The following is a 17,254-nucleotide window of genomic DNA, read 5'->3' on the forward strand; positions in this document are numbered from 1 at the left end:
AATAATAATAATAATAATAATAATAATAATAATAATAGTAGTAGTAATAAATCACAATGAAAACTTAAAAGGAACACGTTATGAGTTGCAGCCATATTCCTTGGCATGTGCGTCTTTGGCATGTGTCACAATAACATTTGCTATCTTCTTGCTCCATGTACAGTTCTTACTTTTTGTTTTTAACGCAATAAGCAAACATGTCTTTCAAAGGTACATTCCTGTGGAAACAACAGAAGATGCAACAGAAGGAGTCCTCTAAGCACATCGCTGTGCTTAGAGGACATCTACATATCCAGTGACCATGTTTCCTCTCCCTTTCTTCTAGGCCACAGCTAGACCTAAGGTTTATCCTGGGATCAACCAGGGTTCGCCCCTGTCTGAGCACTGGATCCCCTGTGTGTCACCTAGGTGAACACGTTTGACCCTTGGACAATCCAGGGATAAACCTTAGGTCTAGCTATGGCCCTAATCTATATCCAACATTTATGCAATCCTTTTCCTATAGAGCATCCAAAAATTTATATAATAGGGACGAAGGAGACTGTTTATTTCTGATCCATGTCATGGTTGGATGTTTCCCCTCATAATTCTTTTCATCTAATGCTGGGCTGAAAGTTTTGGTCTAGTATTTTGAGGAACATTCTTGGGGGAAAGATGGGGAGGATGGGGGCAAAATGACCCCCCCTCAAAGAGAGAGTGGAGTGGTAGAAATTTCCTCCAAATTTTCAGGTGGTGGTAGAGGCTTCCATTATAAATGAGGCAGCTGAGGGGGCATTATTTTCTAATTTCTACACTTCAACAACAACAGCGACAACAACTCACTCTGAGCCTCCTGAGACTTGTCCATATTTTCCCTTCCTGTGCCACATTTTTCCCCTATCTGAGGCATAGGACAAGATGGCGCCTTCTCCCATTCCACAGACAATGGCCAACTGGTTTTGCAGTTGAATCTTCCTTCACCACAGGAAATAAGACATCCCTCATCACACATGGTGGCTACACACTAGCTTAGGGGATGAAAGGCAGGTAATGGAACATACAGCTCTTTCCACCACCACCTTGCTGCCACCTCCCCACATCTGCCGCCTGAAGCAACCACCTCACTCTGTCTAATGGTAGGGCCGGCCCTGCTGAGCCAACCAAATCCCTGTTGATATGAACATGATTTCTGTCTATAAAGGAAGGAAAGTTAAACTCACCACCCTCTGAAGGTTTGGGGGAAATTTCTGTCTCCCCCTCTGAAAGAAGCAGAAATTTATCCACACACCTTTTATTGTCTTCCTTTTTTTTTTTGCAGGGGATAAATAGACCTGCAAAAATGGAGGATCATTTTTGGTTCAGCCCTATCTCTGTATTCTTTCCACATTAATTTGTGTTTTTGTATTTTTTAGATCTGCCTGAAAAAAATGTTTGTTTTGTTATCATTCACATTTACATTTATGTTATCTTTGTATTGTGGGATGTGAAAAGCATGTGAGTATGTGAAAGTATTCTTTAAAATCTTTACAAATAAAAGATAAAAAATACATATTTAAAGTCACATCCATATTTAAATACATGTTCAGATATTAAAATGCACATTTCTAAATTTATTTTCTCTCAAAATATGCCTTTTTCAGTGCATTTTGATACATTTTTGAGCAGGTCCCTTCCATTTGCACAGTGGAGAAATTGTGAGTAGCTAAATTGTGAATAATATTCAAATGCATCTTTATTCAGAAGTAGATCACACTGCTTTCAATGGGACTTACTCCGTAGTAACAATGTAAATGGCTATATCTCTGCTCAGATGTAACCCACATTGAGTTGAATGGGGTTTACTCCCAGGTAAGCGTATATAGATTGCAAGCAGCCTTAGAGCTTCTTTAAATGAGTGATTTATAGCCATTACTGGATACTCACAGATGTTCACAGGTCTTTTTGACAAAGCCATCAACCTCCTGCGCACTTCTGGCTCCTTTTTTCAGTTTTAGTGTCACAAAATAAACCTGAGGTTGCGCTATAAATGCCCACTAGAGGGCGCTGTCCCATTGAAATGTACAGGCCACATGGTCACTGCTTTCTACTCTGTGTAATTGTGCTCCTTTCAAACATGGAAGAGAACCCGGAAGAGAGCAACAGTAAGGAAACATGATCCCTCCCCCTTCTGAAAGTCCTATTAGAGTGCATTCCTATGCGTGACTACTCAAATTTGAGTTATACCATAAACAGTGGGACTTACTCCCAGGTAAATGTTTATAGGAATGCATGCAGTCTAAGGGAGCAATCCTATGTATCTTTAGACAGAAAAAACGTCATTCAATTCTCAGCATTCCCCAGCCAGCACTGCCTCTGGCCTAAGAAAGGCTTTTCCAAGCAATCCTATGGTCCCTGGGAAAGCATCCCAGCAAATGTAGAATTGCTGTTTAAGTGTGTTTAGGATGGCTGCCCTAATTGAAACCTCCATATTAGTCCAGGAGGTGATTATTAGCTCAGTTTGGATCAGAATCCAGACAGTCCAATTTCTCAGGCATCCTTAGTGTATAATAATATAAAAAAGAAATGAAAAAATAATAATATGAGATCCAGACAGCTTTTGTTAAATTATCTTGGCCCTCTCTGCACCAGAAATACTGCACTGTAAAGTCATTCCTACATCCAAAGGGGGTTTAAATATTAAAGGTTTGAATGTTATGTTGCTCTTATTCCTCTCTTCCCCCCTCCCTCTCTTGCAAAAGTTAGTGGGGTGGGGAGGTATAATCTAATGACGCACAGCCAAGTTTCCCCTGGAGTAGTCCACATCATCAAATATTTAATCAAAGTCTTTCCTCCAGTTTTGAGCATCAAATATTTAAGGAGGGAGAAAATCCACCCACAGAACATGAAGCTTAGATACTAAGGGGGAAGAAATGTACTGAAAGGCTCAACACCATGACCACGAACCTTCCTTGGTAGAAAGAATTTGAGGAATGTGATCTTTGTGGATTCTGATGCAAACGGACCTGTTCTGCGTCTCCTGGGGTAATGTACCGATCACCAGGATGCCGTCATCCTTCGGATTTTACACTTCTCCAAAATTTGAGATGCAGTTTCCCATTTAAAAACATACACATTAAAATCCGTATTTTTAGGGTGACCCTATGAAAAGGAGGACCGGGCTCCTGTATCTTTAACAGTTGTATAGAAAAGGGAATTTCAGCAGGTGTCATTTGTATATATGGAGAACCTGGTGGAATTCCCTCTTCATCACCACAGTTAAAGCTGCAGGTGCCCTGCCCTCTTTTAAATCTGGTCACTCTAGTATAGCTCCTGCAGCTTTAACTGTTGTGATGAAGAGGGAATTTCACCAGGTTCTCCATATATACAAATGACACCTGCTGAAATTCCCTTTTCTATGCAACTGTTAAAGATACAGGAGCCCTGTCCTCCTTTTCATATGGTCACCCTATGTATTTTGGGATAAAATATGTTATAAATACATGTTGCATTATATGCAGCGCCTGATGGAGTGCCTCTCCTGAACCTACTCATACACTACATTCAACACCTAAGGCCCTCCTCCAAGGAAGGCTTGGAGGAAGGCTGTAAGGGAGAGGGCCATCTCAGTGGTGGCCCCCCAATTGCAGAATTATCTTCCCCAGTGAGACCTGCCTGGTGCTCACATTGCCATCCTTTTGGCACCAGTTAAAGTTTTCCTCTGCTCCCAGGCACATGATAATGCTTTTTAAGGTAATTAATACATTGGCTCCCCATACAATGATCCAAGGGAACAGTTTGTGACACCCTTAATTGAAAACTGTTCTTGCAAGAGCCCACTGGAAGTGATTTTTTTTTAATCTCCTAGTGGATATGGATAAATATGTGATGTGGCGTGTAGCTCTGTTTGCCACAGCTGCCAAAAAGATCAGAAAGAAATACATAGCAGAGAGAGCCATCAATTGTAAAAGGGATGATTGCATTTGACCACATCTGATTGACATCATATCACCTATTGATCACTATCACTATTTTGTTTTTCCATATTTGTTGGTGATTGTACTGTTGTTTGGTTGTTTTATGCAAATGCCATTGGCCAAAAGCAAGAAACTTGACTGACAGACTATTGGCTCCTGGTATTCTATTGTCATTATTTTTAGCTGTTTCAAGCTATTTAAAAATTTATACTGTTCAGATGACACACTAAGCTTTGGTGGTTAAGCATTTTGAGCTCAACATTATGGCTTAGTGTGTTGTGTGAACCATGACTTAGCATGTCTTGTGACCCATTCCTACCCATGGTGGCTACATAACCATGGTTTGATCACATTCACTAACCATTAGTGAATGTGATCAAACCCGCAAAGGGGGTTATCGGCTTAACCAAGGCTTAGCGTAGTGTCTGAACAGTGTCTTCATGTTTTATATTCTAGGGTTTTATTTATTTTATTTTATTTTTTTGTTGAGTTGCCCAGAGAGCTGTGACCATATAACAAATGAAATGAAATGTTTTGTGAGAAAAGGTATGCATTTAACTATATGTTTAGATACACACGTGTGTGTGTGTGTGTGTGTTTTAAAGAAAAATTGTGCATTGTTCCAAAAATTGGACGGAATTGACTTTTAAATGAACACACATAAAACTGCCATGGAATAGAGACTGAAACACATTTTATGTGTGCATTTTTAAAGGAAAATTGCACATTAATGCAGAAATGCAGACTTGTGAATGAACACATAGAAAACTGCCATGGACTAGAGACCGCTATACATTTTTGTGTGGCTTTTTTTGAAAAAGGGAAATTGCACGTTGACGCAGAAATAGGATGGAATGGACTTGTGAATGAACACATATAAAACTGCCATGGACCGGACACTTGGTGGTGTGTGTTTTTGAAAGCCGGTAAATTCAACCAATAAATTCAGGGTTGGCTTAAAGGAAGAATAAATAATGACCTTCATTCAAATAGGCTGACAGAATGGCTGGAGGCAGAATTACACATGAAGACGTATGTTGGATTGCTGCCCAAACCAGCCAGCTCCCTCGTCTTCTCTCCCTTTCCATAAGGTGCAGTAAAACCCTGAGATAATCAGACTTCCCTCCTCGTGTTGTTTCTTGATTGCTCTCCTGGCTTTATTTGTCTTCTTCATTTCACCCCTCTTGACTTCTGGTCTAATTTGGCGCATTGTGTGAAGAGATGCTGGCATCAATTTCCCCTCAATCTTACCCAGAGTGCGTGGCTACGCGTGCCCCTCTCAGAACTAAGCTCCGCTGAGTTGAAGTGGACATACCCGATTGCAGCCTGGTTCGCTGATGCACACTGATACAACATGGCAGAAAGCAAACCCGATGTGACCACACTCAGAATGAAGATTCTTCTTTGGTGACATTGGTCAGATATTGTCATAGAACATGTTAAGAGGGAGCTTTTTGACACCTTGTATAATGTTATAATTTTGCAACCTTCTGTAAATGTTGCCTAATCAATGATATTTGAGTTCAAAATTATTCATCCCCCTTGTCGCTCTGACGGTGGGACTCACCTCCTTTAAATCCCACACATTGGCTTTTTGTCTGCTTTTTCATCCTGCACAACCTACCTGCACCGTCCTTCAAAGCCCTCCCTGACTTTGGACTTCTCTAAATGAGCGATTTATAGCACGCTCGTGAGTGGTCACTCACAGAAGTTTGCAGGACATTTTGATGATGTTGTGAACCTCCTGCACATCTCCTACTCTTTCTCCTGGTTATTCTGATTTTTTTTTTTAAAAAAAATCTTGGATATCCTGATTCTACTGTAATTCCTACTCTGTGTAGCCAAAGTTGTGCTACAAAACACCCACTAGAGGGTGCTGTCCCATTCAACACTACAAACACTGAGAGGAGGGGAAGTATTCCGTTACAGACCACGTGGTCACCCCTCTCCTCCCGTGTAATTCAGCTCATTACAATTACACAAGAGAAGCAAGAAGCAAAGGGCCGGTAAGCGAATGTGATTTCCCTTTAATGTAAAGAAGTCCTTTGCCACTCTTCACATCTACACACTTATGTCTCAACACATCCCGTCCTGTGACCTCTTCTCATCCAGCCCCACCTCCCTCAGCCACCCAGTGATCTCTTGTCATCTGAAACAACTCCGTCCATTTTATTCATTTATTTACAAAATTTGTACACTGATCCATATCTGAAACAGATTCCAGAGTGGTAAACATAAGAATTAAAACAGAAAAAGATACAAAAATTAAAACACCATGATTAGACTAACACACACACACACACACACACACACACACACACACACACAGAGAGAGAGAGAGACAGAGACAGAGAGAGAGACAGAGACAGAGAGAGAATAAAAAACTTGGCTGTCAGTCAAGAAATGCTTCCTGGAATAAGACTGTTTTCAGGAAGCACCAGAAACAACACAGCACTGATATCAAGGGGCAAGGAATTTCACAGAAAGGGGGCCATCCTGCTGAAGGCTCTTCTCCTGGTGGACTCCAATTGGGCCACAGGTCCATGCAGAACCACCAGAAGCATGCCTTCTAATGACTTCAGTGACCGGGCAGGTTGGTAATATAGAAGGAGCTCTCTCAGGTATGCCTGGAACTGCCTTCTAGATTGCTTCTATGTGACCACTTCCCTTATTTCCTTTAAGCCCCTCCTCAAAACTCACTTTCTACAGGAAATCTTTAGTCCATCCTGGTGGTGCCCTCCAGATGTTCTGAATTACAACTCCCAAAATCCCTCGTCATCAGCCACGTTGGCTGAGGCTTCTGGGTAGGTTGACCATGTGAAAAGGAGGACAGGGCTTCTGTATGTCTAACAGTTGCATAGAAAAAGGAATTTCAGCAGGTGTCATTTGTATGCATGTAGCACCTGGTGACATTCCTCTTCATCACAACAGTTAAAGCTGCAGGAGCTATACTAGAGTGACCAGATTTAAAAGAGGGCAGGTCACCTGCAGCTTTAACTGTTGTGGTGAAGAGGAAATTTCACCAGGTTCCCCATATATACAAATGACACCTGCTGAAATTCCCTTTTCTATACAACTGTTAAAGATACAAGAGCCCAGTCCTCCTTTCCTTATGGTCACCCCATTATGGGACCTGTAATCCAACATATCTAGAAAGCACCACGTTAGTGAAGGCTGCTCCAGATGATGACTTTAAGTGTCAGACCTTGGTACTTCCTGAGTGTCTGTACAACTTGTTATGACATAGTCAGAGTTCTTCCCTAGAAAGTTTGCGATGATTTCACTCCCCAGATTGCTTCACCCTTTCCTCTTGTTTCCGCACAGACACACCCAAGTTACAGGCTGAAAAATACAGATGTGGATTATTCACGGCATTCTGAAATGCCAAAATCTGACTGAGTGCATTCCGCTTCTAAATTGCCCACCATGGTGCAATTTACTGGGAACTGGGCTGCAACAAATACCTTGAGATTTCGTATCATTGTTCTCTCAACTTATTTTTAAGCTGCCTCTTTTATGGCCCTGTCGGTGGTAGCAATCATTTTTCTCAGCTGATGCAAGGTGTTAAAACAACAACGTATCAACAAAATCATCCAGCTTGAGGGCGGCATTGCCCTCACTCTGTTTTGGCTTCAGGATGACATCGCCTGATGGTGGGCCAGACATGCGATCCCTTCCACCAGTGTGTAAAAAACAAAACCAAATCATCAGTGACAATGTGAATGGGACAATGATGCATTTGCCCCACTCTGATTTGGCTTCAGGTGTCACCTAGTGGCGTCATCCAGAAGCCAATTCAGAGTGAAGGCATTGCTTCCTGCCTTCAGTCAGATGGCACCTAGAAGCGTCCCTCATTTGCTCAAATTCTTGCCACTGTATGCACTCTCATTGGTTGAAATTCCCCAAACTTTGCACCCTGAGAAGAGAATGGTGAAACTGTGTGTCTGTGTGTGGGGGGTGGGGGGTGGTAGAGAATCTCAGTTCAGCAATGTGCATTGGAAAGAAGATTAAACTTTCACTGAATAATATCAACTTAGAAGTCAAAATGTGTTGTTGTCGTTTTGGTATTATTTTTGCTTGTATTGGGAGGAAACTCATAATGGGACTTCACGCTGCAGCTAGAATATTGACTGGCCTAGATCTAAGGACCACATGTCTCCCTTGTTACAACCCTGACTACTGTTTTGATTCTGGGCACGATTCAAAGTGCTGGTTATGGCCTATACAGCCCTATACAGCTTAGGACCAGGCTACGGAAAAGACCGCATTCTCCCATATGAGCCTGCTCAGGTTTTAGGATCTTTGGGGGAGGCATTTCTCTTGGTCCCACCGTCATCGGAGGCATGTCTGATGGGGATCTGAAAGAGGGCTTTTCCGTGGCCGCCCCCAGGCTCTGGAAATCCCTGCTGAGACAGGCTAGTTTGTCCTTCCACTGGCAAGCCAAAATATTTTTATTCAGGCAGGTGTGCTCCTGAAGTCATTTTTAATTGGCCTGGCTATTTCTCTGATCATTGTGGGTTTTTTACTGTTTTTTTATGCATCCATTTTAAGTTTCAATTAAAATTCTGTTTTTAAGTTATGTTTTAATATTTGTTTTTTGTCACCTGCGTTTATTATCACCAGCCTTCTGCTTGGTGGAAAGGTGGACTATCAAACAAATGGATTGATGTGTTTTTTTAAAAGAAGGGATCCCCAGAAAGACAGCACCTGACCAAGGTTTATCCCTAGTAAACAGGAACAGATGGATCATACACGATTTCCCTCTTTCATCTCAAGTGTATAGAGCCAGGGCCTGCGATTTCAGCTTTCCTAAACACAGAAAAATGTGGAGAAGAACTCAACCACGTTAGTATACATTCCTTTTGAGTCAGTGGGAGCAAAAGGTGATGCATTCTCTCTCTCAATCTCTCTCTCTCTCTCTCTCTCTCTCTCTCTCTCTGTGTGTGTGTGTGTGTGTTTCACAATAGTTGAGAAAGGGAACGCTCAGTAGAATGGAGACATCACTGTGAGTTGCTTACAAGAGCCGTTGGCCAGACATCTGAGGAACCATACTGGAATTAAATGCTACATCCTCGCTATTGATTTGTACACACACACGGTTGGCTTCCAGCCCTCCTCCTCCTCCTCCTCTTCCTTCTGACCCTTTCATCTTGCCAAGAAGTGGAAGAGGAGAACGCAGCGAGGCTGCCAGCAGAGAACGCCTGCCTTTGAAGCAACACCAATTCAGTCAGAGGGCAGAGGCTGCCCGCCAAATGCAGACAGAGCCTGCGACACGCTGCCTGGCCACTCTGTGGACTGGCAGCCTCTTGGCCCGCCCTTTGCCAGCAAACAGCTGCTATGGACCATGCAAGACGACAAGGGCAAAACGCCAGCTGCGTCCATAGTTCGGTTGTGCCACTTTGCTTCTTGAAGTGTGCAGGGGTGGATTTGCCCCACGACCACCACCTGTCTTAGACTGGCTTCCCTCTTAGGGGCTCGTGAATGTCCTTCCACCTATTGGGACTGTTTGGACAACACGCTAAGCCATGGTTAGGCTGCTAACGCTTTTGCAGCACATGGTTAGCGAGCGCATTTAAACCGTGGTTCTGTAGTTAGGAATGGTTCACGTGCCACATTAAGCCATGGCTCACATGCCACACTAAGCCGTCATGTTTAGTTCAAAATTCTTAACTGCTGTGGCTTAGTGCATTGTCTTAAAAGGACCTCTGTGGCCTCATCTACACTTGCCAGTTATCCCAGGGTCATCTCGAGGTCATCTCTGTGTGTCCAAACAATGCACAAGGGATCCCAGGGTCAACTGGGGATGACTTCTCAGTTGTCCCAGGATAACCAGGACCATGGTTTACCCAATTTCCCCCGCAGTCCAGGGACAACCCCAAGGACTGCGGGCGGTGTGGCGTGGCCCCAGTTACCTGGGGCAAATGAGAGGCCATCCTCGGGCCCCCCCTCCTCCCAACGAATAGTGGGGCTCTTCAAATTGGCATGGAGCTATGTGTGGGGAGGGCTCCATGCCATTTGGGGTGGGGGGGGCAGCATTTTCGCCATCCCCAGAACTGGCAAGGCAGCTTACAGTCAATATTTCTATACCACTCCCCATTCCAAAACCCCAGAGCGGTGAACAACAAATAGACTAAAAGAATAAAAATGCAATATTAAAAATATGATTTTTAAAAGAACAAAGTTCAGTAACTGTGTTACTGAAAAAGACCACGGCTGGTCATTCACGGAAAGTTTCCTGAAACAATAATGTTTTCAGGAGGCACCAGAGCACTGGCTCCTGCCAAAGGCAGGGAATCCCATGGGAAGGGGGCCCACGCTGAAGGGTCTTCTCCTGATGGACTCCAATCAAACCAAAGGTCCATGTGGAACCATGTGGAACCACCAGGAACATGTCCTCAGATGACCTCAGTGACTGGGTAGGTTAATAGGGGATAACGTGCTCTCCCAGGTAAATTAAGTAAGTATGTAAACTAACAGCAACAATCATACATAATAATAATTCATTGAACAAGCAAATGATCAATGGAAAACACACAGCAATGGAAAACACACAGCAATGGAAAACACACACACACCCCAAGTTCATGACCAGAGAGTCTTTGTTTAGCAAGAAAGTAGTCTCTGGTCTGGAGGAGTAATGCATAAAAGCCAAACTGGTCCTGTCTAGTGGTGAATTCACCATGGAATGAATCTTGTGGCTTTTTAAAGACTAATGAACTTATTCTGGCATAAACATTTATGGATTACAGTCTACTTGCTGTAATCTATCCCTCTGGATATGGTTACAATGAAAGAGGTAGAAAAATAACCAAAGCAATCTTGGAGTGGGGGACCAGGGTAAAGGAAATCCATAAATCCAAAGTTGGGTAGACCTTGTAAATTTGATCTCATATCTACTTTCTTTTTGACCAGAATCCCAAGATACATCAGTTGGAACCAGGTGCAAAATGGTGGTGTGAAGGCTGAAGCCATTTCCTGCATTCCATGAATCATACAATGGGATTAACCTCCCTGTTCCAGAGAAGACTTACGTCTGAGTCACTGCAGACCAATCCACATGGAATTTATTTCATAAACAAGGTTCATCACTGAGCCATGGCACATCAAATTACCCACCCTCTGCCCAGCAGTTTTAATTGTGATATTAAACAACGGGATATAGAAACTCTTTCTGATCTGCTGCAGACCACCCAGAGTTCTAAAACTAGATTGTGACACCTGCAATAAAGCTCAGCAGAAGATCAAAAGGTTTCCTTTGCCTAGTGATGAGATGATGTCCCATAACTTCAGTGTCATTGTTGAGGAAGCCCTACCACAGGCAATTCTCCACTGGATCAGAGCCATTGTTGGAGTATCTACCTGGCTGCCAGGAGACCCTTTCACCCAGGGTTTACTCAGGAGGAAGGGTCTGCTCATAAGTAGGAAGACAGCTGTAGCTAAGGAAGATGCAGACCCAGCTGCATCTGGTGAATCAGGGACAGCAAGTACAGAAGCCCTGAGCCTTCTCCCAGACATTTACTGGATTATATGAGATCATCAGCACTTCAGACTAGACACAGAATGCAACTATGTCTATGTCATTGTTTCAAATTTGGCATCTTTGTGCTCATTCCGGTCCACCCACCCCATTAATGCTCTGTTGGATGGATTCTGCATCAGCTGTAGTTTCCAAGAACTATGACCCATGTCAAGGCAGGACCCCACATACAGGAATTGAATCCAGGCATGAAATACTGCAGCTATGGGCCAGACATATCCAGGGAAGGGCGTAAGTATTATTCAGCATGTAGAAGAAGAACTCCCCTGCTCAGGATTAAGCAGCATGGCTTTTTAATAGGAAGCCCTGTCCCTTATGGAAGAATAAGGCTATCATCAGTGACAGGGCTGGCCCCAGATTTTGGAGTGAGTCTACCTTTAGCCTTAAGAAGAGAAGATTGAGGGGAGACATGATAGCACTCTTTGAGGACTTGAAAGGTTGTCACACAGAGGAGGGCCAGGATCTCTTCTCAATCAACCCAGAGTGCAGGACATGAAATAAGGGGCTCAACTTATAGGAAGCCAGATTCCAGCTGGACATCAGGAAAAACTTGCTGGCTGTTAGAGCAGTTAGAGCGGCTATTGGGCGGTATAGACAATGGAACCAATGACCTAGGTAGGTGGTGGGCTCTCCCACCCTAGAGGCATTCAAGAGGCAGCTGGACAGCCGTCTGTCAGGGATGCTATAGGGTGGATTCCTACATTGAGCAGGGGGTTGGACTTCATGGCCTTATAGGCCCCTCCCAACTCCACTATTCCATGATTCTACCTTCTCACCGCCATCATGTTGTGCAGACTTTATACTGTTAGTTTTACCCTACCCTGTGCCTGCTTACCCTACCCTGTGCCTGTTGGCATTCTCTTCCCCTCCTTATTGTTTTACTATGATTTTATTAGATTGTAAGCCTATGCGGCAGGGCCTTGCTATTTACTGTTTTACTATGTACAGCACCATGTACATTGATGGTGCTATATAAATAATAATAATAATAATAATAATAATAATAATAATAATAATCACCATTGCTCTTCCTCTTCTTTTGCAGCATTGCTACCACTTGCTTGCTTGACAAGCCAATGAGGCAGTGAGCCATGAGCTGGTGGCATCTCCTCCTCCTTCTCACCACTGCTGTTGCCAGAGTGAGAAGCGGGTGAAGGCCACAGTGGTGAAGAGCAGGAGCCACTCCAGCAGGTTGTCATCGGTGTCCTCTACTGGGGTGTGGACCCTTGACAGGTACACGATCAGACCTACCTTTGACACCAGCTCTGGTGGGGTTCTAGACTAGTCATCATGGCTATGTATTACCTCCAGTAGAAGAGGCAGGATGCCTCTGAATACCAGCTGCTGGGGAGCCTGAGCAGGAAGGCGCCATTATGCCCATCTCTTGCTTGTGGGCTTCCTAGAGGCCTTCTGTTCAATCAGTCAATCTGGTTGGCCTCGTTGGGAACAGAATTCTGGTACAGCTCTTCTTATGATCCCACTGTATTAAGGCAGATCTCCAGGGCCTTGGGTAGAGAGGGGTCTTTGACAGCCCTGGTCCTTGAGATCTTATTCACGAAAGATGCTAGCAATCATGGATTCCTGCATTGAGCAGGGGGTTGGACTAGATGGCCTTATAGGCCCCTTCCAACTCTGCTATTCTATGATTCTATGATTCAATCAGACCTGGTAGTATACAAATAAACTGTCTTCTACTGAGACAGAGCTTCGGCTATTGGGCGGTATAGAAATGCAATAAATAAATAAATAAATACATAAATACATAAATCCAGGGATCCCAGTTCCAGCAGCTCTCTGGGATCTTCCCCAGCCTTGCTACCTGAGTTCATTTGAAAGATGACTGTAAGCACTAGATCTGGGACTTAAAAGAAGTGGGCTGCCTGCACATGTATCAGCCTGTCGGGGCCTTACGATCAGTCGCCAAATCCCATCACTAAGAGAGATCACATTGACGTACGTGACCTTTTTGGTGCTGGCCCCACACATATGGAACTCTCTCTTCCCTCCACCCCCTGAAATAAGAGTAGCTCTGTCTTTGGAAAATGTAAAGAAGAAAAAAATCAGAACATTTTGATTTGGGGCTGCTTTTTATTAGTAGTAAATTAATGGATTTATTTATTGCTCTTTTATCAATTCACGGTTACTTCTCAATTTTAAGAGGGGTGTATTGGAAGTTGTTGCTGTTGTTATTATTATTACTGTTACTAGTACTATTATAGTTGTTGCATTTTCCTAACATCTTGTATGCCACCTTGAACGGCTGTGTATTAATAAGATGATCAATACAATGAAAATGAAATAAATAAAAAACGGGATGAGCATACACACACCACAAGCAAAGGGGACCCTTTTCACACTGACCTCCACTCTCTGAAAAAAGCTATTGGGTAGAATCCAAGAGGGAGGGGCCTTCAGTGGGAGGGAGGGCTCCGCTTGCGGAAGGGTCCTCTGCCCAATTTGGGGGGGATCCCCTCCCCCCCACAGTTCACCCTGTTCAGTTGGGTCTCCTGAGTCTCCGTGTAGCATTTTCAAGGGCCGTGGGAAGGAGGAGGGCAGGGGAGTCCATTTCCACCAGCATAGTTGCTCCAGGGTAAATCTGGATCCAACCCATGTAGCCTGATTTACAAATTTGCTGTGATGAAATATGGGAGTGACCTGCAACAAAATGTTGCCGCGTGGGAGCACCAGCAGGCAGCACCAGCTACGCCACCTCGTTCCATTCCCCCTCCTCCCCCCACATCAATATTTTTCCATTCCCCCCCCCCAATGCTGTCAGTCAGCATTCCATGTCCACTGATCATGTTAGGCTGTTTGAAGTGGCCTTCTCCCCCTTAAAGATTTTATTTCCTAGAGATCCCCACCTCCAACCTCACCCCCAGCCCTGCTTCTTGGGCCTGGGTGGTTCAGTTTTGGCTACCTAAGCAACAGCACTTAACCCCTGAACTCTAGAAATGGGGGTGGGGGGGAGAGGGAAAAAGATGATCAAAGAGTAACATGTTATCTTTTAATAAACTAAACTTCATTTTTGTTTCCTAAAAAAAAAGGTCTCATTTCTTCCTTTATTTTCTTACTTGCATGCTAACTTCTCTTGGCTCTTGGTACGCTTAGTAGGTGGCCCTTTTTATTCTTATTTTTTCCTTCTAAAACCACTAAATGTCAACAGGTTTTCTTTGCCAGCACTACATACAGCACTACCAAGTCTAGTAAGTATTAAGCAAAACTTTCATTGCTCATACAATACAGCAGGTAAAAAAGCATGCTGTTCTGCCTATAGTGTTTTAGCGATCAATGTCACTCCTTGGTTTTTGATGTCGACTTCCTTCTGAGTTTCTTTTTTATTGTTGCGTTTTATCCTTTTCATGATTTACTTGTAACTTTCTTTGAGCACCCACTGAGTGGACGGGTGGTTCGAAACGACATTACATAAAGAAGATGGTTATTATTATTATTATTATTATTATTATTATTATTATTTATTTATTTATTTATTTATATAGCACCATCGATGTACATGGTGCTGTACAGATAACACAGTAAATAGCAAGACCCTGCCGCATAGGCTTACAATCTAATAAAGTTGTAGTAAACAATAAGAAGGGAAGGAGAATGCAAACAGGCACAGGGAAGTGTAAACAGGCACCGGGAAGGGTGAAGCTAACAGTATAGAGTCAGAACAAACTCAAAGTTTAAAAGCTATAGGGAAAAGAAAAGTTTTTAGCTGTGTTTTAAAAGCTGTGATTGAGTTGGTAGTTCTCAGGTGTTCTGGAAGAGCGTTCCAGGCGTAAGGGGCAGCAGAAGAAAAAGGACGAAGCCGAGCAAGGGAAGTAGAGACCCTTGGGCAGGCAAGAAGCATGGTTACAGCCATGCTACTTTACAAACCTATATAGTTCAATATAGTTGCTTCTGGACATCGACAAATCTTGGAATATTACTCTTACCTTCCTCAGCAAAGACACAGAAAGACACGCTCCCGATCAGGAAGACGATGAGTTCCATTTTAAGAAACATCTTTGATCGTTGCTCTTTTCAAAAGAAAAAGCAGGCAACAAATAACTAATTCCAGCCTTGAGCAATCCAGTTATGCCAAATGTCGATTCGTTTCGCAAAAGTTTGGGTCTGCTTCCTCCTTCCCTGGTCGAAAAAGCTGCTCTCTAGTTTCTCAGAAGCATTGACAGCACGAACGAAAGATACTGAGAATGGACTCAGCATTTCCCCCCTTTAACTGTGGGCTGGGGGGGGGGGGCGTTCAAAGTGGTCCTGAAAGGAAGGCCCGCCCTCTGCACTCTGCTTGGTCGCCCATAAAAAAAATGATCTCAGGTTTAAAGTTACAGGATGTTTTAGAAGATGCCAGAGACGGTTATATATAGTGAAGTGTGAACGAGGGATTAAGCAAAGGGAATGGCAAGAGAAGTCGTCTCCTTGAGGAGCACAGCAGGACACATCGTATTTTCAGTTCCATCCAGCAGAGAAAAGTGACTGTTGATTTCTTTTGACTCTTTTTTTAGGTGTTCTTTAACAGACAGGACGGTAGAGCAACGAGGCCATGAGGGTGGAGTCCCCAAACTTGAAATGGGTCTAGTAGCACACTGAACTTGTACAAAAGTTGGATGCAAACGTTGGATTTCTTTCTTTTAATGAAAAGAAAGAAATTACCTAGGACTTGTAATGCAGAATTCCAATTTTGGAAAGAAGAGGAAATTTGGAACTTCAAAATTCAGGGGGAAATTGGCTGGGGGAGAATTTTGGAACCACCTTCACACACACAGTAAGCCACCCTACGTAATCTTTTCTACACTTTTTTTAAAAACAAACAAACAAAGCAAAAACTGTTTCCTAGGTTATATCCATGCATACAGAATCTCGGCTCATCCATTAAAGCTCTTTATGATCATTTCTGAGTTGGTTTGCTCCTGGGCATTTCTTCTCGGATTTTGGAAAAGAGACACTCTTTTGTTGTCGTTGTTCTTTGTGGGAGAAAAGAAATTATCAAAGCATTATAGTGGAGAATGAAAACACCTTTAAAGTGAAAATGCCTTCTATATCTCTCATCAACTACTCTTGGGCCATAGCTAGACCTAAGGTTTATCCCTGAATCGTCCAGGGGTCAAACCTGTTCATCTAGGTGACACACAGGGGATCCAGTGCTCAGGCAGGGGCAAACCCTGGATGATCCCAGGATAAACCTTAGGTCTAGCTGTGGCCTTGGTCTACATTTGGGCACAAGATAGTTCATAGAATCATAGAATCATAGAATAGCAAAGTTGGAAGGGGCCTACAAGGCCATTGAGTCCAACCCCCTGCTCAGTGCAGGAATCCACCCTAAAGCATCCCTGAAGCATTCACCCTAAAGCATTCAGTCACTTCATATAGTATTGCTTGGTTGCTGGATTGATTATTTCAACAAACTCTGGGTTGTTCCTAAGAAAAGGTTAAACCATGAAATATATATATATATATATATATATATATATATATATATATATATATATATATTCAGCACTCAATCTTCCAAGCGGAGTTTGGCCACTTCTAAACCCATCAAATAATATCAGAGCCCAATCGGTGCTTCTAACATCTCTGAAATTATTTGACCATTTGTGTGTGTGTGTGTGTGTGTGTGTGTGTTGTGTCTAATTGAAAACCTCCCAACAAGGACCATGGAGTGATGGGGTGGGGCCGTTTTGATAACTGATATTATTGGCTAACCAATAAGGAATTGCCACAGCGCTGTCCATGTCCATGTACTGTTCTCCTCCAATCACAGTGTTTGGGGGAGGGAATTTTC

At 43.3% G+C, this 17,254-nt stretch overlaps 1 protein-coding gene across 2 annotated transcripts in view; it reads right to left on the reverse strand.

Moving 5' to 3' along the window:
- The window catches only part of PDPN (podoplanin), a 32,227-nt gene extending 16,387 nt beyond the window's left edge, over positions 1–15,840 (reverse strand). Inside the window, exon 1 of one of the 2 annotated variants that reach the window (XM_063145144.1) lies at positions 15,408–15,840. In XM_063145144.1, the coding sequence (XP_063001214.1) occupies positions 15,408–15,477 (70 nt within the window). In that variant the 5' untranslated portion in view covers positions 15,478–15,840. The remainder of the gene's footprint in view (positions 1–15,407) is intronic. The other variant, XM_063145143.1, reaches the window with a different exon arrangement.
- Positions 15,841–17,254: the final 1,414 nt, after the last annotated feature.

Source organism: Elgaria multicarinata, chromosome 20, assembly GCF_023053635.1.
Source record: "Elgaria multicarinata webbii isolate HBS135686 ecotype San Diego chromosome 20, rElgMul1.1.pri, whole genome shotgun sequence".
NCBI classification, from domain to species: domain Eukaryota; kingdom Metazoa; phylum Chordata; class Lepidosauria; order Squamata; family Anguidae; genus Elgaria; species Elgaria multicarinata.